Genomic DNA, 26,067 nt, shown 5'->3' with positions numbered 1-26,067 from the left:
AGTAGACACCACGGGCTATGTCATATGGTATATTTTGAGCTTTATTATACAGTTATGTCAGCACCAATTTCTTAGAAATTTTATCATATTGTTTTATTTTTGCATTTTGTTGTTTTCATAATGAATATATGCATGCATGTATTAATTTGGGGTATATCTACTAAACTTTTTTTTTGGTGGGGGGAGGTGGGTTGGAAGAGTGGAGTTGTCATTTAACTATTCAAGTGAAAACATTGCAGTTTTCATTTATTTTGTTACTGGTTGTTCAGATTAACTGCAATGTTTACCACCAGAGGCTCTTTGCATAAGGATGTCTTTAAAATCCCCATAGGAAAGCAATGATTCAATGCATTCCTGTGGGGAAAATCTAATGTGAGTAACACTTGCCCTGCATGCACTTTAGGTATCTGCTGGAGGAAGAAATCAATCCACCACCAAGGGACTGGAATTAAGGTAAATATTAAAAGGATGTTTAACCCATGCTGGACACTGGTAAGACAAACAAAAGATGTTCTCAAAACTAAACAATGCGGTACAATGCTGGAAATAAATTTCAGGCAACCTCCTTAGCTGCTTTCAGCCAACACCATGTGCGGGCCACGATAGTGAGTTCATCTCCATATTAATTTCTGAGCAACCTCTTGCTCTCTTGGGACTTTGCGGGTAACGGTGGTTCATCACTTGTCGGGTAAGTCAAGAGTGGTAGTGCTGTGACCACACAGATCTTCAAGCCCAGGTTGAAACAGAAGTCACTTCCCTGTGTCGATTGTTTCCCCCTCCTCCCCCCTCCTCAGCTTCGTGCGGTAGGACCGTGGGACCTCGGTAGTTTAGAATCCTGGCAGCCCCTTTGTGTTTATGGGTGATGGGTTGGATATGTTTCCAACGAAGAAAGAGCTCAGATAAAGAAAGCGCAACCCCCGGCAGCTGTGTGGGTCCAGTTCTCTGGCACTGTCCCTCCGTTCAGTGATAAATCATTTTCAAGCAATTTAACACTGAATGAGGGTCCTTGGCCATCCCCAGCCTGGCACCTACTGGAGCTCTGGCTAAGTCAGAGATTACACATGTTCTTGTAGTTATACCTAGTCATGCTGGCAATGGGAGCTTTGATAGGTTAAAAACAGTCAGCTAACACTCTGACAATCATAAATGCCAATTTCTGCTCGGGCTAATACTCATTAGCAAAGACAAAGGACACAGACGGGAGAGACTCTTGTTTAGCATTGAAACAACCAGTTTGTTGAAATGAAGCAGATACAGCGCCTACATTGTCCCTTTTAAATGTAATTTTAAATTTGAGATAAGCCTGCTAGAGTTACCAGATCTTATTATGGGCTTCAAGCATATTTTAGAACCAGGCAGTTAGGTCCCCCATACTGTGGATCAACCTAATTTTATTCATCAGTATCTCAATTGAAAGGGTGGAGACCTTCCATTTTCCACACCAAGCCTTGTGGCTTTGAATTTGTCTTTTTTTTTTTTTTTTTTTTTGTGGCATAGTCTCGGTGAGAGTAGTAGTCATTCAGTAATTCAGGTAGTGAGTTTTCCAAATCTGGCTCAGAAGCCTGCAGACCCCATTCCAGAAATGAAAAGGGCGAGGAAAGTATTTTCTTTCATAATACCCAAAGCACAGGGCAGAGCAGGTAGGTTCAAAGTGGTGTAACCTGACAGGGCTAGAGTACCAACTTAAAAGGCATTTAAACTGTTCTACATAGTTGTACAAACCCGTTTCCATTTGTAAAATGAATACAAAATTCTCCATAGACAAAATGTTACTATACAAAGTATATCAAAATCTATATGTATATAATATTCAGAGACATTTTTATATGTTGCAACATCATTCTTCAATTGTTTAAAGTATTTCATCAATCTATACACCGAATACCCAATAATGGCAAAGCAGATTTTCACAAATGTTGCAAATTTACTAAAAAGATATGATTTAAATCCTGTTGACAACATGCGTGTTCAGACACTTTGTTATAACACTTAAAGTTGTATCTCAGCTGCATCCTGTTAACCCCTTAAAGACACATGACATGTGTGACATGTCATGAGTCCCTTTTATTGCAGAAGTTTGGTCCTTAAAGGACCACTCTAGGCACCCAGACCACTTCAGCTTAATGAAGTGGTCTGGGTGCCAGGTCCAGCTAGGGTTAACTAATTGTTTTATAAACATAGCAGTTTCAGAGAAACTGCTATGTTTATCAATTAGTTAAGCCTTCCCCCTAATCCTCTAGTGGCTGTCTCACTGACAGCCACTAGAGGCGCTTGCGTGATTCTCACTGTGAAAATCACAGTGAGAGCACTCAAGCGTCCATAGGAAAGCATTATGAATGCTTTCCTATGTGACCGGCTGAATGCGCGCGCAGCTCTTGCCGCGCGTGCGCATTCAGCCGACGGGGAGGAACGGAGGCGGAGAGGAGGAGGAGAGCTCCCCGCCCAGCGCTGGAAAAAGGTAAGTTTTTACCCCTTTCCCCTTTCCAGAGCCGGGCGGGAGGGGGTCCCTGAGGGTGGGGGCACCCTCAGGGCACTCTAGTGCCAGGAAAACGAGTATGCTTTCCTGGCACTAGAGTGGTCCTTTAAGGGGTTAAAGGACCACTATAATGCCCTGAGGGTGCCCCCACCCTCAGGGTCCCACTCCTGTGGCGCTGAAGGGGGAGGAAGGGGTTAATCCCTTACCATTTTTCCAGCACCGGGCTCCCTCGGCGCTGGGGACTCTCCTCCCTTTTCTTCCGTCACCGGCTGAATGCGGACGCTGGCGTCTTCTCACTGTGAAAATCACAGTGAGAAGCGCAGAAGCGCCTCTAGCGGCTGTCAGTGAGACAGTCACTAAAGGCTGGATTAACCCATAGGTAAGCATAGCAGTTTCTGTGAAACTGCTATGTTTACTGCAAAAAGGGTTAAACCTAGCTGGACCTGGCACCCAGACCACTTCATTAAGCTGAAGTGGTCTGGGTGCCTATAGTGGTCCTTTAATTCGGATCATTTTTGAGATGTTTCTAAATGCTGACTGAAGTCCACCTGTGACAGATTTATTTTATTACAGCGATTTAGGTTTAACAACTTAAGATAAAGTTCAGACAGATTTTATTTCTCTTTCTTTGTTTTGAGAATCAAGTTTTAGAAAATGGCCAAGGATCACACATTGCAAGGCAGCCCATATTGAGACTGGAGATATGTCATTAGAAAATTTTTCTTGAAAATAAAAATGAATATTTTATTTATATATATATATATATATATATATATATATATATATATATATATATATATATATATATATATATATATATATATATATATATATATATATATATATATATATATGTATGTATATATGTGTGTGTGTGTGTGTGTGTATATATATATATCTTTTTATGCAGATTCTTTAAGCTTCCATTCCGGGCTCTTTTTAAGAATTTTTTTCTTTTTCCTCCCAAAAAAATTATGTTGTGATCTGACCATGTAATCTCCTCAATCCCAATTTTCTTTGTATAGAATTTACATCTGTCAAAATTTAGTCGATTCTCGAATAAGCAAGATGTGTCTTAGAAAAGCATGTAACTCTTCCATCCCCCTCTCTCTTTTCTATCTATACCTCCCTGTGTAACACCACTTATCTTGTAATGGGAGCAAGGAGAGATACAAACAGGACGGAACTCCTGACATAGGGGCGCCTAGTGGGACATACACCACGGCCCTTGGGGGGCCCCGCCGGATACCGGCAGTAGGTGGGAGCGCACGCTGCTGTCTGCTGCCCCTCCGGCAGATGGAGAGCGATAAACCCACAATAGCATTCTGCCGCAGGCCTATCACCTTAGCCTATACACACCACCTTACCGTAACAGAAGCACTCCCCCTAGGAGCAGGTGCACTCCTGCGTCATGCATGTCACTGTCCAATTGGCAGTGGTACAGGTGTTACTACTTTTCTTTGAGTTTCTCGTTCATAACCCTTTAAAACTAAAGTTGACAGCCAGTAGCTGGACATACCGAGGAATACTGACAGGCATACAATATTGTTATACTGCACCCTGTATGCTGTATATATGTCAATGGATGTGCATTTTGTGACGTTCTCGATGTATGTGCAGTATTTCCTGTCAACGAAAATAAAGAATTAAAAAAAAAAAAAAAAAGAAAAGCATGTATAGTCTCGTTCCTGGGTATGAAATAAATGCCAGGTATCATAGAGGAAATGTTCCCTGGGCAAACGATCGAAATTTTGATGCTTGTATGTGGACATTTCTGTCTGTCTACCTTGCATTGTCTGTTCATCCAACCCAGGGTCCATCACACAGTTGAAATCTCCCATCCAGATAATATGTCCCTGTTTAATCTTATCCTATCTATGCCTAAATCTTGATATAAACTTAATTGGTGCAGCATTTAGTGAATACGCGTTAACTAGTGTATAGAGAATGTTATTAATCATGCATAATGTAATTATAGATCTCCCTTCCTTATCTTGTTCAGAATTTTTTATACATAAATCTATATGTCGTGAAAATAAAATTGCTACCCCACATTTTCTTTTGTCTTGTAGTGATGATACAATAATCCTAGGGAAGTCTTGAATTTTGGAAAACTGTATCTAGACAATTCCAATGCGTCTCTTGTATAGCACATACATAAATTTTTTAATTTTTATTAGTGATTGGATGAGAATAGATGTTTTGTGAGAGGAATTTAATCCCCTCACATGCAAAGAGGCAAACTTAACCATTTATCTCCGTATTGCAGTTACCTCCTTGCTCGTCTCCTATTTCCATCCTCAAGAGCATAAAAAACTGTTTTACAGCAAAAAGAGTTAAACCTAGCTGGACCTGGCACCCAGACCACTTCATTAAGCTGAAGTGGTCTGGGTGCCTATAGTGGTCCTTTAAGTTTTTTTTTGTTTTTAATTCTTTATTTTTGTCGTGCAGGTGATTACAAAGCATAGTCATACGCCACAACAGCGTGCTTGCATAGTTAAATATAGGATTAACAGTGGCATGAAAGGTTTGCACGTTTTTGTTTTAAAGGAAAAGAAACATAAGTAAGCGAGACAAATATGTCCAATCAAGTGTAAATTATTTGCATTAACTGCCTTGTGTTATTAACAATAGCTTTGTCAGGATGCCACAACAGTGTAGTCATACAGTGTCCTGCAGATTAGGTAGTGGCTTGCAGTTCTGTACATTTTTATGTAGGTTAACAAGCCTAACCTCTTGAGTAGCCTATCTATGATGCCTATGGCGTAGAGAGACATTACAGGTTTAGTCAGTTGTATTACAGGCTGAGATAGATAATAAAAACATAGGTAAGTTAAGTAAATTAAATAACACTCGTGTGGCAGTACCGTGCCTGTCGAAGTAGTCACCTCTCCTCCCGACTTTCCTGGAGTGTAAGCCTTGTTGCTGTCACGGTAACAGTGCCGCGGAGGGAGGGGGGGGGGGGAAATAAGCTGTGGTGAAGGGTCTAGAGCCCTTCTAACTTAGGCAGACAATCTACTTGGGCGTGTAGCGTCGTGTAGGCAATGGTCAGCCTAGGTGGGTTGCATATGTTGTGTGAACGAGAGTGTGGTTTTGCAACAGTAAAAATATACAGCTAGTTTAACGACAATATAACATTAACGGCAATATAACTTTTACATGAAATTCTGGCACCAGTGGTGTATGGTATGTCCATGGCAACGGTGAGAGGGTGTCCCACCTATTCTGTTTAGGCAGTTCATTGTACGGCCGTGTCCACCGGCGGTCTGGTGGGTTCGGGATCTCGGAGCGTTCGGGGAGTGAACTCTGGGATACCTGTAGGATCTAGCCGGTGCCGGGGCTGTCAGGAGGTGGAGGGAACGTACGTGAGCCTCCAGTTCTCGTGAGTTATGAGCTGTGTGTGTGACTCTTTGTGGGTAAAAATAACCATTCTTGGGTTCCCCCATTTGTATGCTATGTCCGCTTTGCGTAGCGTTTGCAGTTGCGGTTGTAGTGTTCTGCGCCAGGAGAGTGTACCTTTCGTGAGGTCTGGAAACACCTTAAGGATTGCGCCTTCAAAATTTAATGGGGTTTTCCCCCTGATTGCAGCTAGCAGTGAGGTTTTATCCTGCATAGATTGAAACCGGATGATTAAGTCCGCCGTTGCCGGCGTTGGAGCATTCACCGGTTTTCGGGAGCCTGAACATCCCGTCTAGTCGGATGGCTTTTGCTTGCTTTGGCTGCTGCCGTGAAGAGGCGTCGGAGGAAGTGGGGTAAGTCTGTGAGGCCCACATTGTCCAGTATCCCCCTCACTTTAAGATTATACCTCTGTCTCTTGTCCTCTATTGCGTCAATTTTCACAGCAGTTGCCATTTGCTGTTTCTGCAGGCCAGCCACTTTCCCCTCTACAGCGGTGAGCCTGGTTTCATGGGTGGTGGAAGAAGCTTCCAGGTGGGTAATTTTGGTCGTGGCGCTGTCTAGGGCCGTTTTATAGTATGCCATGTCAGCTGCTATATTTCTCCGTAGGTCAGCGAGCATGCTCTGGAGTAGCTCCGCTGTGACCGGGTCCCCGGTTGTTGGTAGTTTAGGGCTTCGCTCCCTTGGCAGGGTGAAAGAGGCTCCCTCTCCCAGGTCAGTCAGTGCTTCTTCTGACGAGTAGGAAGACAGTTCAGCGCCCAGTGCCAACTTGGCCCATGCGACCTGTTGGGAGCTCTGCAGCATATCACCGATATCTTTGCTCATAGTGCCCTTATCGGGCCTGGGTTTCTATTTTTTTTTTTTTGCCCATCGTGCCCCCTCATAGCAGTGGTGTAGATTTGCAGCAGTTTGGGCTGGATTATCCCCGGGTGAAACACAATTATTGCTGTTTTGTGTGCGGAGCTGCATGCGATGCGTCCGCTCAGGCTGCTTGCCGCGCCGGTCCTTTAAGTTTATATATATATATATATATATATATAAAATTAACATTCTGTGTCACGTATTCTGTTTCCATTTCAGGCCTCTGCTTCCTATCTTGGTTATTTGAAGTCGGCTTCTGGAATTAAGTCTCTCGTTTGTAGCCAAACTTTCAACTTTTCTGGGGCATCAATTTCAAATGTTCTTGAATCCTTAAAGATTTGTAATCTTGCCGAAGGACCCCATCTGTATTGAATGTTGTTAGCGCTTAGTATTTCTGTATGAGTTGCATAAGCTCTTATTTTAGCTCTTGTATATATCGATATTATTTTTTTTTTCCATAGGGAGCGTACGTTTTTCCTTCTCTGATTGTGTTTATGGCTGTTTTGATTCAAAAGGACGAGCAGCAGATCATGACGTCTCTAGGAATATTTATAGACCGGTATTTAGGTTTGGGTATCCTGTGCCATCGTTCCATTAAAGGGCCATGTGCCTCATTTTTGATGATCAGACTGGCAAAAAAGTTGTTTAAAAATTCTTCCAGTTTATCTGTAGAGACGTGACCTGTCTTCTACATCTGCATATTTTTGTTAAATTTGAACAATTTTGCTTTTTAAATAATCAATATCGTTATGATTCTGTATCAAGCCTTGTTCTGTTTGTTTTATTTTGTGTTACTTTTCTGTTTATATTGAGTAGGTTTTTTTAAACTCTTCTGAAAAGCGTTATTTCATTTCTGATCTTTATAAATTGTTTCCAAAGCGTTGTTAAGCAGATCTACCGTCACCTTTTGAGACTCTGTTGCTGTCTCAGCCTTTTCTAATCTCTCATGTTCCCCACTTTTCGATGTTTCATCTAGCAAATTGCTTTGATCTCCTAATTTCTGGGGTTGGTGTGAAAAGAAAGATAGGCGTTTCTCCAGTGGTTCTTTTTTCTTTTCTATTTTTTTCTCTGTACCCCTATTTTCCTGGGTCTTTTTAGCCGCCATTCTATATTGTTAGATATGATATAGGGAAAAAGGCCACAAAGACCAAAAAGAAACGGAAAAACAAAAGGCAAACTGCAAAAAAAGTATTTACAGTCTTTAGCTTTGTATCCTGCAAATTTCCAGTCCTAAATGTTCGGCAGCGGTACTGCTTCTTCTATCTCTTAATCTCCTTATGCTAACTTGTTGGTTTTCTATTGGTGTCCCTCTCCTTTTAGTACTTTTAGTCTTTCTTCTCTGTAGGGGCTAGGGTCAGTACAATTATTTGCAATATACAGGTTTAGCAGTCTTTGCAGTTAAATTCTGTTTGTTTTCCCCCTCTCTCCTTTCTCCCCATTTCCTTTCTTTTCCCCTTTTTCTTTCCTTTTGACTCCCTTTCTCTCCTTTTTTGTTTTTGCTATTTAAGAGCGTTTAGCTTACTCACATGTCCCCAGGAGAACGCAGGGGAATCCCCCTCTCGGACTCCGGTCAGAAGCGTCCACTGCAAGTCTCCACTCCCGTGCCAAATCAGTATGGGTTGAAATTTGTGACAGCCCGGCTTGATCTGCGGTACTCTGGCCACTCCACTCCTCTCAGCACTTCAGGATCCATCAGCTCCCGGGTTTACACGGCAAATCCACTGTTCCACTCACAGGGCTTCCTCGAGAAATAGTTTGCTCGATCTCGTCAGCACACTTCTACTCCATGCTCCACCATCGGCCGATACAGTCAGAGCCCTTGCTTTCTCCCTCCATCCTCTCTCACCTAGCTCCTAAAACTCGCAAGCGTAACAGCGTGCTAAGTCATCGCTCCACTACCAATTTAGTTAAGTTACTTATTTTATTTTTTTTATTTAACAAGTATTAGTAAAAAGGAAAATGTATTCATTCTTACTGTAATTTTCTTTTCCTGTCTATTATTCATGCCAGCATTTAACTAATAGATTAGCACCACCTTCCTGCCAATAGGACAGAAAATCCAATCAAACAACGAAGTCTGTGGTATGAAAGGCACCCTAGTTCACCAGTCAAGTAACAAGATGAATCCAAGCATGAAATAGGAAGGAAATCCAAATGTTGCTAGGAAAAATAGCCAGGAAAAGACCATGATGGTAATTATGGATACATTTTCCTTATTTCTGGATTTTGTGAGAAAGAGCCATAAGGGCACTTCCAAAGGTTCAAATGGAGCTTCCGTTAATGCACATAGAACCATGTTAAGTAGGTGGCCCGCCTTTTCCTCATAAAATGGTGTCAAATGCACTTTTATTCAAGTGCCGTGCGGGCCTGCTGTGGCTGGCTCCACCTCCTTGGCCTGCATCATCAAAACACCACGCTGCACCAACTCACGCTTTTGCTGTACGACAGTGATGCACAATGTCCAGCACTGATCCAGAAAGTATCTCTAGTGGCCATCTGAGTGACTGCAACTAAAGGTGTTCCTTGGCAGCAATGTAAACAGAGAAAAGGCAGTGTTTACATCAAAAAGCTTGCAGGGACAGGCTATAGACACCTTAACTACATAAAGCTGTAGCTCTGGTAACTATAGTGTCCTTTAACCCCTTAAGGACACGTGACATGTCATGATTTCCTTTTATTCTAGAAGTTTGGTCCTTAAGGGGTTAAGTTAACTGTTTAAGTGCAGGACCAAACTATTGTGTGTGTGTGTGTGTTAAGTAGAGATGATTTTTTCTCACCCTCAGTGTCAGTATATTTAAACACATTAATTGGATTACCATAAATAGGTCGACTTTGCCGAAAATATTCGAAATATGCTCCTCTGACTAACAGCCACTGATAAAAATAGCTATTCAAAACCCAACAACAACATCCAAAAAGAAAATGGGATTACACAACATACCAACATACAGAAGTCATAAAAGCTGGAGAAGAATAGGCTCAATGTGTATAAAAAAATAAAAAAAAATTCACTGCCCCCCCCACCCTCAACGTTTTGGCAGAAATGTAGGTTTGTCATAAGCCTGGTCTTCCATTTTTATGTCTGTGTCATTGTTGCTCCTATAGTCTTCTGCTTCACAATAATTGTACTTCTAATTGACCAGGGTAGATGTAGTAGGACAGAAATTTCACATACAGACTTATGGTAAAGGTGGTAACCTTTGGCCGTGACAAATTGAAAGGAAGCCTATTTTACTGCCAGTGTTTGTGTATGGAGATCTTAGTTATGTGTTAAATTTTATGCATCTGTTCGCAATTAGTGAAGCTGCAATTCCTGAACTTGTAATTAGTAATGGTGTCCACGTATGTTTAACCATATAAATTTTGTGTGTAAAATTAATTTATTTATTTGTCTTCTTCAGGCTATGACATTGATGGAGTATTTAATAAAGACTGGTTCTGAACGGGTGGCACAGCAATGCAAAGAAAATCTTTATGCTATACAGACACTGAAAGATTTCCAATATGTGGACAGAGATGGAAAAGACCAGGGAGTGAATGTCCGCGAGAAAGCTAAACAATTAGTCTCTCTGTTGAAGGATGATGAACGACTGAAAGAAGAAAGAACACATGCCCTAAAAACGAAGGAAAAGCTGGCACAAACATCAACATGTAAGTTTAAATAATTTTTCCCGATAACTTTAATTAAAAAAGCAGGCCATTTTGAACACTGTATCAGTTGTAAAACCCAATCTAGACACTGCATAATATGGGCAAGCTTTGTCTTGTATGAGAAACATCAATGTCTACATTTGCCAGTTGTTGCACTATGTGCAATCAGCCACCAGAGAGACTTCCTAGATAAGACTTGAGTCTTCCCAAAACATTTTTTTATAGTTTTTCAGATTCGGTGTTCTGTTTACACAGAATGCAGTTAAACGGACACTACAGACACCAATACGATTTTTAATGCATTTCCATTTTTGCACGCTCAAATATTTTGTAAAAATATATATGTATGTATAAAGTAAATGTTTTGCAGAATGCTGCACCATAAGCCTGCCTCTTTAGCCACACTGCCCTCACTCCAGAAAAAATACTTGCTTATCGAAGGCAGGGCTTTGCTTTGAATCTAGGAGCCAGCTAAAAAAAAAGTTAGGAGCCAGATTTTTTTTAAAACTTACAAAGCTTTATATTCAACAACAAAAATACAATTCTTGTTGTTGAATATAAAGGCCCCAAATTCTTAAAGGGACACTATAGTCACCAGGACCACTACAGCTTTATGTAGTCGTTCTGGTGTCTAAAGCCTGTCCCTGCAGACATTTCAATGTAACCACTGCCTTTTCAGAGAAGAGACATAATTTCCGCCACAGATGCAGGGCCAGTCGAGAGAATACCAGCACGGCGTGGGAAAAAAGGTGAGTAAAAACACCATTCCCTTGCAAACGGAAGGGGTCTGGTCACCTTAACACACCATGCCACACACACTCACACTGATAGACACAAACTAATACACACACGCATACATGACATGCACACACATAATCCATCACAGACACACACATACCATGACACACACAAAGACAGACAGACCCATACACTCACACTATGACAGACATACACTCACACATTATTGCTTGATTTAATACCTTTGAGGGTCCAGTTGATGACCGGGCTGGTGGATTGTGCAGGTGGGTGGCATGCTGGGGGGGGTCGCGGAGGCGGGCGGCTAGCTGTGCGTATTGTTGCCGGTGGCGAGGGAGCTGTGATGTCCTTGCTCTGCTTCTCCGTGCGCCGTGTCATATCCACTCAATAAGTGGCGCGCAGGGGAGCAGAGCCGGGACGTCACGGCTTCCTCGCGGCCCTCCTATTCGCACCGCTAGCCACCCGCCTCCACGACTCCCCCAGCATGCCGTCGGCCTCTATAATCCACCAGCTTGCTGCTGGCCGCCCACCTTTGAAGTAAGGGGCTCGCATATCCTAGACCCCAAGGCAAAAATTTTAGGCGCTATGGCGACTTGGCACCTGGAATTTGTCGAGCCCTGATCAAAGGTATGCATATAGCTCAACCACTGACTGTGCTGATTGATCTGAAAAAAATATGGAGAGCAGACCCATGGAGCCATACTCTAAGGATATCATTACTTGTTTGAATATTCTTTGACTGACTGCATCCAGGTTGTGAATTCAAATCTGCTTACTCAATGATTTTGGGACTGAGATTATGTGCATGCTTTTGATAAGGAAGTCTTTCTGACATGATGGTGTGACTAAGAAGGCAGGTTTATGATGTGGTGCAGAATTCTGCAATATATATTTATTTTTTGGGCAAAACTTTAAAGGTTTGAGTGTGCAAAAAATACAACCTACTTGTGAGGTCGAAATCTATCAAATGCATTACATTTGTATTTGTGCCAGGAGTGTCCCTTTTGGTCTCCCCAGAGATTAGCATTTTAATTTGTCTCTTTGAGAATTATATTTTCACAGAGTGCACGCGCTGTTGGGCCCTCAATGCTGTTCTAAGGAGAAGCATTTGAATGGCCCAAGATCATCCATCCATATAATCCTAAAAGGTGTAATAGTGGCTATGGCAAGGCCAGGACACCACTAAATAAGTGATTAATTGAATTCTATTTGAGCTTGTTAAAAGGAGCCTAATAATCCAAAACCAACATACACAATCTATCGTTAATATTATATATATATATATATATGTATATGTATATATATATGTATGTATATATATATATGTGTGTGTGTATTCATAATGTTCAAGTGTTCCTATTAATCATCAACATAGTGCAGGCTAATTGTATATGCATACAGTTCTAAAAAAAAAAAAAACTTTTATGAACATGCTTAGATTTTAGGAACATGCCAAGGACAATTACCCTGTGTCACAACAATGTAGACACAACACTTTTGTGCTCAGCTATGTAGAACAGTAAAGTGCGTTGTAGCGGAGCTCCCTGTATCCCAGCTGGGTACCTCTGCCAAAGACCGCTTCCTAGCTACAACTGGGGAAATCCTCAGTGCTTCTACCACAGTCGCCATGGCTTGATTGGGGTCCTCCTGGAACCTCTCCTTTCTGGAACAGAATAGGGGACTAGCTCTATCCCCTCCCAGGGACTGGACAACACAGTCCTGGGAGCTCTAGTCCTTACAAGGACTTTCCCCACAGAATCCTCCACGAGCTGGTACAAGGTGCTGAGCTGTGATTAGCCCTTGCCCCTACCAGTAACAACGACACATAGTTCTGGGAGTACAACTGATTTTAATGAGCCAAAGTCTGCCTTTTTTATTTTTTTATTCTTTATTTATGTTGACAGAGATAACATGCATAGATTGAATACATTTCGTAACTCAAACAAAGATTGTCATACACATTGTATACAGAGTGTAGTAACCTGTCGCATGGTGGTCTAAAATTCTCCACCATTGCCTCCTAAACGGATGTATTAGTTACCTTAATACTCTCTGATATTGCGAGTTACAATTAGTCAACTTTAGTTTTGTGATTTATAAAAGAACAAAAACAAGAAATATTTGGTAACATATGAAACTTGGCTGTTGTACATGTACATAAACAATGTTGGTGTATGCCCTCCAACTGCCGGGAGCCCTCTGATCTAATATTGAGCTGTGTAATGGGTTTCTCTGTGTCTTATAGTTAGATAACCGGCTGCGTGTTTCCCACCCTCTGGTCTTTTAAGGGCCCAGTGGGTCTCCCGTTGCGGGCATCATTGCATGTTGCCGGCAGCTGGCAGGGCACCCTGAAGGCTTTGGTTTGCGTTCCTTTGTCCACACCTGGTCTTTAAACAGTTTCCGGGTATACCTCTCCTTACACCCTCTGGGAGACATATGCTACACATAACAATAGAAAAATAGAAGTAGGAAAAAGATAGAAAGGTGTCAAAAAATAGTAAGGTGGGGGGGGAGGAGGAGCCGAGGATCCGCATCCATTTGTTTATCTGTCTTGTGGGCTTTAGGTCTACTGGGTGTCCCTAACTCAAGAGGCTATCTTCCCATGGTGCCTATATTTTCTGGAGTTGTTTTTGAGTACCCCTAACTCTTGCCATCAGGTTATCCATCATGTGTATCTCCCGTATTCTATTGATGACTCCTACAATAGGTGGAGTGGTCTGTTTAAGCCAATCCGCTGCAAAGTCTGCCTTTTAGGCACAGACCCCAGCATGGTGTCTCCATTGTATTCAACACAAGCCCATCCCAGGAATCTCTGGGCCTGGGAGATAATGGAGTTAAAGACCAGTAAGCTAATTATCTCCCAGGAGAATTGTTTTAGAGCCCTACACAAAACATAAAAAGTACCCCAAAACATAATAAAAACATACAGTAACCCCACATATTATACATCCCAAATAGCCCTGATCTGAGCACTCAAGTTGTCCAAATAGCGCCCAGATCCATGCAGTGTAGGGGGAAACGTCACAGTGTTAAAGTTCTGACCGGCCGCATAAGTGGTCCTATGCCCACAATAGTTCCAGAGTGTTTGGTGCTTTTGCCAGTCAACTTTCAGGTGCTCCGCCTGGCTCTCAGGTAGCGTTTGTTCCCCTTAGTCTCAGGCACCTTCCCTCCAAAAAGCGCTCTCCTGGTGGGTCGCAAAGTGGTTCAAAACCCTGGACCAAGTTGTCAGGGAACTGCAAGGTAACCTCATACCGAAAACGGTTCCATTACATTCGCAGCTGAGGTGATGACCGGGGAACCACGAAGTCCTCATGCCGAAATTAGTTCCATAGTGGTCGCGGTTACTTCCCGCTGAGGATGCGAACGGCCGCCAAAGAGCTAGCATTTGTTTCCATTCGAATGAAGGGATAGTGCCGAACTAGGGGCACCTAAGTAAAGCTGCTAATAGTGGCTAGGCAGGTTAACTCCCGAACGATATATAAAAAAACAAAACAGAAAACACTAGAAGTGAAAAGACACTGGTGAGAGTGATAATCCTAGTGTATCTCACAAATACACCAAATTAGACTTATAGGTAGGTAAGAGAGGTGGAAAACCACAAGGCACTAGTGTACACAAATGTAATTTAAAAGCAACCTGCTATATGGAGAAAGAAGAACACTGGTAAACTGTATCCAGAATAAGGTGGAGAATCTAAGACCAAAACCAAAGAAAAAAACTATATTACGCTATGCATTGTCTGTGATTTTTGGTCTTAGATTCTCCACCTTATTCTGGATACAGTTTACCAGTGTTGTTCTTTCTCCATAGAGCAGGTTGCTTTTATATTACATTTGTGTACACTAGTGCCTTGTGGTTTTCCACCTCTTTTACCTATAACTCCCGAACGTTGTCTCAGACCTGGACCATAGTTGGTGGGCAGGAGGCCAGCTTCCACACTCCTCCAGGAGTTTGTGGCAAACGTTCATGGGAAGGAGCGTTTGTCACATCTCTTCCCCTCCTGGGTTGACTAACAAGACCCCGGACCTCCAATCGCTCTGGGTCTGTTAGTCAACCCAAAAGGTTCAGTTATCCAAATGGCCTCCTGCCAAAAGCTCCAGTTTGTACATCCGGGGTCCTTCTGGGAAGGGAGACTGTGGCAAACTCCCCTTTTTACCTGAGTTTGCCACAAGCTCCTGGAGGGAGCCTTCTTGCTAGCCTCCTGCCCACAGACTATGGACCCTGTGAAAAATATTGTAAAAAGTCTCTGTTCGGGCAATTGGGATTCTATGGTTAGTTTACCGAAAAACCGCATGAACAGAGACCACCCTGGAGCTTGTTAACACCTATTAACAACTTGGAACGTTTCTCACCGCAGTGTTCTAATTGTTAGTATGGGTGGCCTCATTTCCTCTAAGCAACCACGAGGTGGCGGCCATCTTGTTCGCATGAATGCAGGCAGCGGTGTTCGGGCATGAATCTCCTGGAACTAAAATCGGCTACAGAAACTCCCGAACACCGTTGGACTTCCATCATCGTCTTCGTTCGGTTTTATACCAGTTAGAAGAGCACTGTTCGGTGCGGTCATTCTTCTGGAGGAAGGGAACAAGCTCCAGGGTAAGACTTTTGACTCTGTTCGGTAGTTTGTTCGTTTTCAAACTATCGAACTAGATCGACCACAAGCCCTGATTCTCTGGAACTATTTTGGACATGGGGCCATGCTTGCGGTCGGTCAAATAAATGACTTCAATGGAATTTCTGAACCCCTGCTCTGATCTGGGTGATTTATGGATATGTTGTTCACCCAGATCAGGGCTAACAGGGGATGTGTTATGGGGATATGCTGTGTTTTGGGGTACTTTTGGGACTTTTAAAAAATGTGTTTTTTCTGCCTGGAGATAATTGATTTGATACAGTAATTAACTCAATTATCTCCCAAGCAGAGGGGAGGGATTGTTTACCTTGTGTGGGAGTGCCTTACATTGTAAATGTGGTGTTATTGGTTTGGAAGTTTGGATCCCTGTGCCCAACAAGGTTCACCTGGGTGTCGCCCTTGTTGGGAAACTTGCATAAAAGACGAGTGTGCCTCCATTAAAATGCTATTCCAGCTTACACTCCAAAAGTGTTTGTCGTCCTGGTATTGGAGGGAAAGAAGATTTACTCCTGTGTCTGCTGTTCCAGCTTGCAGGGGATACAACAGAGAAAGTCCTTGTAAAGACCAGAGCTCCCAGGAGTTTCGTCCAGTGCCTGGGGGTGTCTAGAGCTAACTCCCCATTTGGCTCCAGTAAAGAGCGGTTACAGGGCCCCAGTCAAGCCACGGCGACTGTGGGCAGAAGTGCTGCGGTTTGTCCCCTGTTCCAGCTAGGAAGCGGTCCTTGGTGGAGGTACCCAGCCATGGTACAGGGAGCTCCATTACAGAGACTGTTATAATCCACTCCTAATGCACCAAGTTGTCGCTGTGGAGGATGCAATTTTCCTCTCTCTGGGATACACAGGGCTGCTGGGGAGGGAGGAAGGAACTATCCGCTCCTTGTTGTACGTACTGCCGCAGGGAGTGAGACCGGTTGTCTCACTTCCCTGGAACACACTCTGCTGCTGGGGAGTGAGTCTGACTGTCTCCCATCCCTGGAGGTCACTGGGGATGGAGGACAACACGCTCCTCTCCCTGGGTTGCCAAGTTAATGAGCTCCATCACTTTGTAGACCGGCGGCGTTATCTGGCGAAACAGGCATACATAGTCCTACTCCAACTCCCGGATAGCCAGAAAAGTCAGATCCGCCTGAATTTCTGCGATCTCTATAATGCCCGAGCTGTCTTTCCTCTCATCATGGATGTATCAGAAGCGGGAACTGTCTGGGTTTCCGAATGCCATACCATGATCAAAAGACCAGGGCCATTGCAGTCCTCTCTCTCAATGCATGCGATGTGCTCGACCATCACGAGTGGAGGCTTGCCGCATGCCACTGCAAGGCCCGGTATGAGTCATCCAGCCACAATTCCGTCATGACCAGCGTCTCCAGTTCTAGTACCCAGTCCTCTAATGGCTGTTCTCCCAGGAATGGCATCCTTAACTCCATTTGTTCCTATCTGCGTTGGTTGGTGGTCGGGCGTTCATCAATACAGTGCAGTAACCGCTTCTGGAGTCTTGCGTCGAAGTGGGATACGGCACAACCTTCCATATCCCCACTTCTCGTAGGTGGGTGTCCCCGAAGATACACTGGTTTCCTCTCGGCTAGGAAGCTGTCCCAACGCTGCCACCATTTGTACCTGAGCTCCCTGTACCCCGGCTGGGTATCTCCGCCAAGGACCGCTTCCTAGCTGGAACCGGGGGAAACCTCTGCGTTTCTGCTACAGTTGCCAGCCTCTCCATCCTGGAACAGGATAGGGGACTTGCTCTATTCCCTCCCAGGGACTGGACGACACACAGTCCTGGAAGTTCTAGTCCTTACAAGGACTTTCCTCGCTGAATTCTCCACAAGCTGGAACAAGGTGCTGAGCAGTGATTAGCTCTTTCCCCTTCCAGTAACTAGACAACACAAAGTTCTGGGAGTACAAGCCTCAGCGACTGGGTCTGAAGTGCTCTAGGGTACCTGATTTCTATGAGGAAGCAGACTTGGTGGAGGTACTCGGTTGGACTGTTGGAGCTCAGTCACACGTTTTTACTTGAAGTACTCTTGTCTGCTGACATTGAATTGCGCAAATACGGTTTCATTGTTATATTGTGGTAATGTCTTGTATTTCATACTGATATTGGGAGTGCCTTCTGACTAAAAAGTTTATCAAGCCACTAGCTTCTTCACAAGTTCTGAAAATAGTATAGCCATTGTATGGCATTTAACCCCTTAAGGACACATGACGTGTGTGACACGTCATTATTCCATTTTATTCCAGAAGTTTGGTCCTTAAGGGGTTAAATTAGATATGCTTATAGACAGAGGTTTGGAGGAAGGTGTCATTTAATTACTTCTGCAAATCAAGAAATCTTCCATTTCTCAAATTTATTTTATTTTTTTATTTTTTACACTTCAATAATTGACACTTTGAACCTCATTCTGATATTCTTCTAGAACTGAGAATTGAGACGAAAGTCTTCTTCATCACAATAATCTTGGCTAAAAAATTAATGCAAGAACTAGAATGTTCCCCAGTAATTCTGTTGGAACCTAGGTCAAACTCTAAGCTCCATAACTACTACAACCCGTTGTTAACATTTTGACATTTACCCGGGTCATGTGGGATATATGCAGTCTCAATTCAGTTAAAGAGCTCTTTTTTGTACACTCTTTTTGACTGTCTGTTTCCGTGCAACCTGCAGGCTCTTTGCGGCTGCTTCTTCCCACACTATCTGATTTTATAATAGAAAGCTGATGAGACATTACATGCAAGGTGCTCATTGGCTCCTCTGTGGATGTTCATGACCATCATTTGGAAGAGCCAAATCAGGACAGTTCTGTATACAATATAAAATGTCATTTTGGCATATTTTGGATTCCTGGCAGTTTAGTGTGTTGACTGTTTGTATTTTGCTCTCAGTTTATGACCTTGGCTAGTTATGCATTGACTTTGCCCTCTGATAACATCAATTCATTAAAACAATGCTTTTGGTTATTGAAAACCTTGCTGGCATGATCCCCCTCTTCCCCACTTGATAAAGAAAAACAGGATAGTTACTTAGATCTCAAACCAAGGCCAAGTTCTCCTTGTAGCTTGATCCACCTCCAGTGATCTCAACAGATGCCTTTAATGCACAGAATTAAAGGGACACTATAGTCACCCAGACCACTTCAGCTCAATAAAGTTGTCTAGGTGCCAGGTCCCTCAGGTTTTAACCCTTCAGATGCACATATAGCAGTTTCAGAGAAACTGCTATGTTTACATTTGGGGTTAAGCCAGCCTCTAGTGGCTGTCTTCCGGACAGCCACTAGAGGCGCATCTGCGACGCTGGAGGCATATCATGGCTTTTGAGTGTCCTTGCAAAGAAAGGTGGCTATATTGGTCACTGATTTGTTTTTATGTTTTTGAATGTCAGAAATTTATATTTGTGAATGTTGAGATGTTATATTGGTTTCACTGGTAAAAATAAATAATTGAAATGGGTATATATTTGTTTTTTGCCTAATAATTGTGCACAGTAATAGTCACCTGCACACACAGATATCCCCCTAAAATAGCTATAACTAAAAACAAACTAAAAACTACTTCCAAAAATATTCAGCTTTGATATTAATGAGTTTTTTGGGTTCATTGAGAACATGGTTGTTGTTCAATAATAAAATTAATCCTCAAAAATACAACTTGCCTAATAATTCTGCACTCCCTGTAATATATGTCTATATATCATATATATAATGTCATACTAAGTGTATTTTTATATTAATATGTACATATATTAATATAAAAATACACTTATAATTAAATTACACACGTGTATATATATATATAATATATATAATAACTATATATATATTGTATATATATTATTATAAAATACAAATAAAAAGTAATTTAAATTAAACATGTAAAAATAATAATAATATAAATTTTAAAAAAATTATATATCTATTCGAAATTTTATTCAAACTGTATTTTGATATTATTATATATATTTATATCAAAATACACTTAGAATGAAATTGTATATATATCTATGTATATATAAATAAATAAAAAGAATATGAACTATTCATATGTCCATATACAAAATTACATAAATAATTATATAAATATACACATAGACTTCAAATATATAAATATGCATATATATTTAAATTCTACGTGCGTATTTATGTAATATTTTTACAGAATTAAGTTATTTTATTGATTGCAATTTAAGGGACCTGCCTGCCAACCCAAGCCGAAAGTCCAGAGAATTTAATTTGCTATCACTGCATTTTACCCTGTAACGTTCTACGACACCCTAAAACCTGTACATGGGGGGTAATGTTTTACTCGGGAGACTTTGCTGAACACAAATATTAGTGATTCAAAACAGCAAAACATATCACACCGATGATATTGTCAGTGAAAGTGACTTTTTTTGCATTTTTCACACACAAACAGCACTTTTACTGATGATATAATTGTTGTGATACATTTTCCAGTTTTGAAACACTAATATTTGTGTTCAGCAAAGTCTCCTGAGTATAACAGTAACCCCCATGTACAGGTTTTATTGTGTTTTTGAAAGTTACAGGGTCAAATATTTTTACATTGAAAATGGCCAGGTTGGTTACGTTGCCTTTGAGAGCGTATGGTAGCCCAGGAATGAGAATTACCCCCATGATGGCATACCATTTGCAAAAGAAGACAACCCAAGGTATTGCAAATGGGGTATGTCCAGTCTTTTTTAGTAACCACTTAGTCACAAACACTGGCCAAAATTAGCGTTCAATTTAGTTTTTTACTTTTTTCACACACAAACAAATATGAACGCTAACTTTGGCCAGTGTTTGCGACTAAGTGGCTACTAAAAAAGTCTGGACATACCCCATATTGAATACTCTGGGTTGTCTACTTTAAAAAAAATATGTACATGTGGGGTGTTATTCAGCGATTTATGACAGATAATAGTGTTACAATGTCACTATTGATACATTTTAAAAATGTATGTTTTGAAACCGCAATATCCTACTTGTACTTATAGCCCTATAACATGCAGAACAATAGCAAAAAGCATGTAAAGACTGGGTATTTTTAAACTCAGGACAAAATTTTGAATCTATTTAGCAGTTTTTTTCATTCGCTTTTGTAGATGAGTAAAAGATTTTTCACATAAAAGTAAAAAAAATGTATTTTTTTTCAATTTTTCATCATATTTTTTAAAAATTAAATTACATGAGATTATATAAATAATGGTATGTAAAGAAAGCCCCTTTTGTCCTGAAAAAAAACCAATATATAATTTGTTTGGGAACAGTAAATGAGAGAGCGGAAAATTACAGCTAAACACAAGCACCACAAAAGTGTAAAAAGATCTTGGGTTTTATCAATGTATAAAAATAGATTGAAAAAAAATGTAAAAAAAGAACCTTGATTACGTTTGTAGCATGTAGTTGAATCAAGAGTTTTGTATCTTGATTTTTGCAATAATATTTTTGTGTCATCCTATGTTTGGTTTCATTTACATTCCTGGTATCCTTATAGGTGATTTGATTTGATATTCTACAATAATGAAAGGTTTTGCTTTTGTGAACGAAATTTGGAGACTTGGAATTTTTAGCAGTCTTTGCAGTGTGTTAATATAAAATTATATATTGTATGAAACTGCCATGTTTACACTATTTAGTTTTAATTATGAAATTCTAAAGTATCGGGTTCTAATTTGACCAAATGTAATTTGACAAATGTGTGCTTTTCTCAGTGGAACGACCTAATCAATTTGTTGTTTAGATTGCTTAACATTAAGCAAGATTTTTGTTTTTACAGTACATTTTTGTTTGTATTTATTTTTCCCTTTTTATTGTAGCATCTTCTGCATCATCAACTGCAAACCCAGCTACAGAAGCTGAGCAAGCCTGGCCTCAGAGCACTGGTGAGGAAGAACTTCAGCTCCAGTTGGCTCTGGCTATGAGCAAGGAAGAAGCGGAGCAGGTAAGAGCAAAGGTAAATTCTAAAGAAGAAGGAGAAACGTATTTGAACTTGAAGCAACATAAAGAAATACGTATGTATATTTGTAAACCTGTTTGTGATACATCATGGAATGACACTCATTAGAAAAGCCTATAAACGGTTAAACCAGCTCCAACCCATTTCATTGTATTTCAGTTTTTAATGTGTAATCTTTGCGTAGTCTGTTTTTATTTTACAACGTAGTATTGTTTTTCATTTACTACAAAGGTTTTCTTCTCATTACATCAGGATTTATTTATTTTTTCTACCACAAAAAGTTTATTTTTAAAGAGACTGAAAATAAAATAAAAAAACGGATGTATAAAAATCCATGCAATTCTTTTATTTTCTAATTAATATAGAGTTATTCCCTGAGCCATAACTTTATAAGGAATTCATCATGGAATTGCAAATCTTAGACAAAATTACTGATTTTGAAATAACTCCTCTATTTCCAGCTGTCAGAATACTGAAAGGATCCTCAGCAAGGTAATGGCTACAACCTAAAATAAGGCACAGGAGGAATATTATAGGGGTGTATTACTGTACCTTAGAATGGCCAGGCTTAAAATAAGAGATAAAAATAGCAGTGATAAGTTAACAATGCATTCAGGCCAGGGAAACTAGGAAAACAAATCCTCAAATCCGGAACTAACACAGGACTGGTTCTCAAACACAGGATGAATCATGAGTAAATGGATATGGCAAAGACATGGTCAGGAGCTAGCAAGGGTCAGATAAATGGCTAAATCTGAATCAATATCATAAGCTTAATGGTCCAAAAACCACAAAAGAGCACGGAGTCCTAACCAAAAAGATATATGTATAGGGCCAGGCCCTTTGTTGCAGTTCGCATGGGTTACTGATGCAGAACTGAGGCAAACAAAACCTCAAGGTATCAAATCTTATAAAAGGGGGAAAGGCTGTGGAACAATTGGGTCCAGAATGACGTGGCTGCAACTTATTACCAGTAGCACTGCTAAAAGAATTAACTTATCTGTTCATGCGTTTGATGAGGCTGCATCAATCTGAGAAGATGGATACTGATATTGATGCAATTGTAATGGTAAATTGAAATGAGAAGTAATATCATTCTTGGTAAGTGCTCTGGATTTTGACGTGGGTGTGTCAAACTTGGCATTAAATACTGTGGCTCTGGAAATCATGTTGTACACACGTGCGCCAATACTACTGCTATAACTAGAGGTTCTTAGTGTGTTTTGATGCAGAAGTGCCAGTTTTATGCAGTGGGCCTGGCATAACATTTTACAGCCTCCTCTCCCCCATAAACCACCTGCATTGGGGTTCTCTCTCTGTTTACTGGAATGTTGTAAATAGAAAAACTAGTGTATTGGGCACTATCAGCATGAATGCATGCTCTGTCCTTGAACCGTATCCCTTCCAATTAACCAAATGTTGCAACTTGCCTCTAGATACTGTAAAATTTGATTATGCATTGAACTTCATATTGCTCATGCACCATAACAGGAAAAGGAATTGGAGGAGCATTAGAAAAAAACAATTACAAGTAAGAAAATGCCTAAAGGATTTTTAGGTAATTTCAAGTTTTATGTTATTTAACCCTATGGATAAAACAATATGGTCCAACGTATGGGGAAGAAACGTGAAAATAAATGTTCCAAGTGGACAATCAGACTTGATATTCCACCTGATAGGAAGGTTCATCAATGCACCTGCAGTCAGCCGATCTCTTTTGGAACACCCCTGAGTGATCTAGGTGGTTCTTTACCTATATTCATAAAACCTGTAACTCAGCCAAATGCTTGTTAAAGGCTGGGATACCCAAAACAGTACTCTCACAGTAAGAACTGTGGGGTGAAACACAAAATTTACCAAGAATGGACTTTACCCCAAAAAATCACGGGTTGCATTGTTTCTAGTTAATTCGGCACAAGGCAACAAATCTGATAAACTATCCTGGTTAACCTAGATGAAAGAACCAAAGTACTGTTCCAGAGACTAATTTGACCTCTCAACTGCCTCATTAGTCTGTGGGTGATGAGCAGTAAAGCAAGAGAGTCTGATGCCCAACTTTTAATCTCCTTTCTGAAAACAATTCTGTGATCTGGCTCCCTGTACCCTTGTTTCTGTTCTTAACTCATGCAACTGAATGATGTCGCAGACAAATTCATTGGTTCAATCTGCAGAGCATGAAAGTTTGCGAAGAGGCATGAAGAGGCCAATTTTTGAAAATGTATCGAACAAACATAGTACTAAACAGGTTAGAATGAAGTAAGTCAACAGTGAAGTCCATGGAAAGGTGAGACCAAAAATGTTCGGGAATCGGCAAAGGAAGTGGGAGAATTGTCTACATCAAAGCTAAAATGTATGGACGGAATATCTACTTTTCCATTCCTGGCACCAGAACGGTAGGTAATAATATGGTTAAACTTGCATAGGAATAGAGACCATCTAGCTTGCGAAGAGTATAGTCTGTTAGCCTCACTAATATAAATAAGATTCTGATGGTCTGTATAGGTATATGTGAGACTGATCCTTCAAGCAGGTGTCTCCATTACATAAGACCTAGAACTGTGGCAAGAAATTCTCTATTGCCAATGTCCTATTCTTTTCATCATTCAAGATTTTTTTTTTTTTTTTTTAAAGAAACAAGTTTGGGAGGGTGGGGGGGTTAGGGAAAGAATGCCCCCTACGCCAACCTTGGGTGCATCCACTTCCAGGATGAAAGGTTTATTGTCTTTGGGATGTCTTGGAATAGGAGTTAAAATAAATTAGGTCCAGGCACTCAGGATTGCTGCAGGTAGGCAGGTTTATTAGAACAAAAAGTTTAATAAAGCTTAAAGGACCACTGTAGGCACCCAGACCACTCCTGCTCAATGAAGTGGTCTGGGTGCCAGGTCCCTCTAGTTTTAACCCTGCAGCTGAAAACATAGCGGTTTCAGAGAAACTGCTATGTTCACTTTGAGTGTTAATCCAGCCTCTAGTGGCTGTCTCACTGACAGCCACTAGAGGCCGCTTCCACGATTCTCACTGTGAAAATCAGTGAGAAGACGCTGATGTCCATAGGAAAGCATCAAGTAATGCTTTCCTATGGGCAGTTTGAATGCGTGCGCGGCAGGAGAAGAGGTCACCGGCGCTGGAGAAAGGTAAGTGACTGAAGGGTTTTAACCCTTTCAGTCCAGTGGGAGGGGGGCTGTGAGGATGGGGGGCACTTAAGGACTACATAGTGACAGGAAAACGAGTTTGTTTTCCTGGCACTATAGTGGTCCTTTAATAAAGACTTCTGTATTGGCTGAAACATTGCACTTTATGTTTCAAGAAACCTGCAATCCTGAGTGCCTGAACCGAATTTATTTTATCTGCTAAACTGGGTTTTGTCAACCCTGGCCTGTGATAAGCACCTGGATTCCAAAGTGAGTGCGGTGTGTGGTATACTAAGTTTGTGATTTAGCATAGGAGTTGACACACAAGCTTTACGTTTTTAAAAAGCTTCTAAAGCTGCAGACGACCAGTGAAATGTGTCAGCTCCCTTTTTGGTAAGAACTGTAATAGACAAGATGGTGGAATAAAATTATTTAATCTATACATGTAAATGGGAAACCAATAAACATTTGGATAGATCCAAGGCCCTGGGGATGGGCCAGTCTGCAATGGCAGATAATTTATCATGATTCATCTAGAAACTAGACAAAGAAATTATGTAGCCTAGAAACATAATTCAGTACTTGTCAAAATTACACCAGTATTCATTATACCCATTGTTCTAACAACACGGTGATAACTTGACTTAATTGTAAAAAATGGGAGGTAAGATCAGGGGGGGAAATAAGCAGGTCATCCTAATATATCAAATATACAGTGACACAGGACTGGAGAAATTTACAAAGTATGTGACTAATTATTTCTTGGAAAACTGCTAAATCATTACATAAAACCAAAAGGCATTATAGTGTATTCATAATGCCCACTGAGTGTATTAAAGGCCATTTTCCATTCATGACCTTGTCAAACACTCGCCAAGTTGTATGCTCCTCTAAGATCAAGTTTCGTGAAACGTTAAGTCTTTCTGTGGTGATGGAAAGGGAGTAATTTAGTTTAACCACCTGTAGTTAAACAAACTTGTCCCAGCTGCAGAGGATGACTTGTGGATAAATCCCTTTCTTTAAGGCTTTGGTCACTTAGTTCTCCATAGCTTTCTTCTCAGACGGAGACAAAAGTTAAGTATGGCGTCTAGGAAGGTTAATTCAATGCAAGATATTTTAAATTTGTCCGCTTCTTTTTTTGTCAAAGGCCTTTGCCCTGTCTGCATAATGGGTAGGGATTAGAGAATTTAATTTAGTGGTGTCAGAAATAATGGG

The 26,067-nt window shown here is 41.0% G+C and overlaps 1 protein-coding gene across 4 annotated transcripts in view; it reads left to right on the top strand.

Moving 5' to 3' along the window:
* The window catches only part of LOC134577564 (epsin-1-like), a 149,213-nt gene that overhangs the window by 44,765 nt on the left and 78,381 nt on the right, over window positions 1-26,067 (top strand). For 2 of the 4 annotated variants that reach the window (XM_063436368.1, XM_063436366.1), the window contains exons 3-4: window positions 10,135-10,384; window positions 21,585-21,709. In XM_063436368.1, the coding sequence (XP_063292438.1) occupies window positions 10,135-10,384; window positions 21,585-21,709 (375 nt within the window). Of the gene's footprint in view, window positions 1-10,134; window positions 10,385-21,584; window positions 21,722-26,067 lie in introns of all 4 variants that reach the window. The other 2 variants (XM_063436365.1, XM_063436367.1) reach the window with 1 other exon arrangement.

The sequence above is a fragment of the Pelobates fuscus genome, chromosome 11 (genome assembly GCF_036172605.1).
Source record: "Pelobates fuscus isolate aPelFus1 chromosome 11, aPelFus1.pri, whole genome shotgun sequence".
In the NCBI taxonomy this organism is placed as follows: domain Eukaryota; kingdom Metazoa; phylum Chordata; class Amphibia; order Anura; family Pelobatidae; genus Pelobates; species Pelobates fuscus.
The sequence above is the reverse complement of the archived record's forward strand: the minus strand, read 5'-3'. Positions and strand labels throughout refer to the sequence as shown.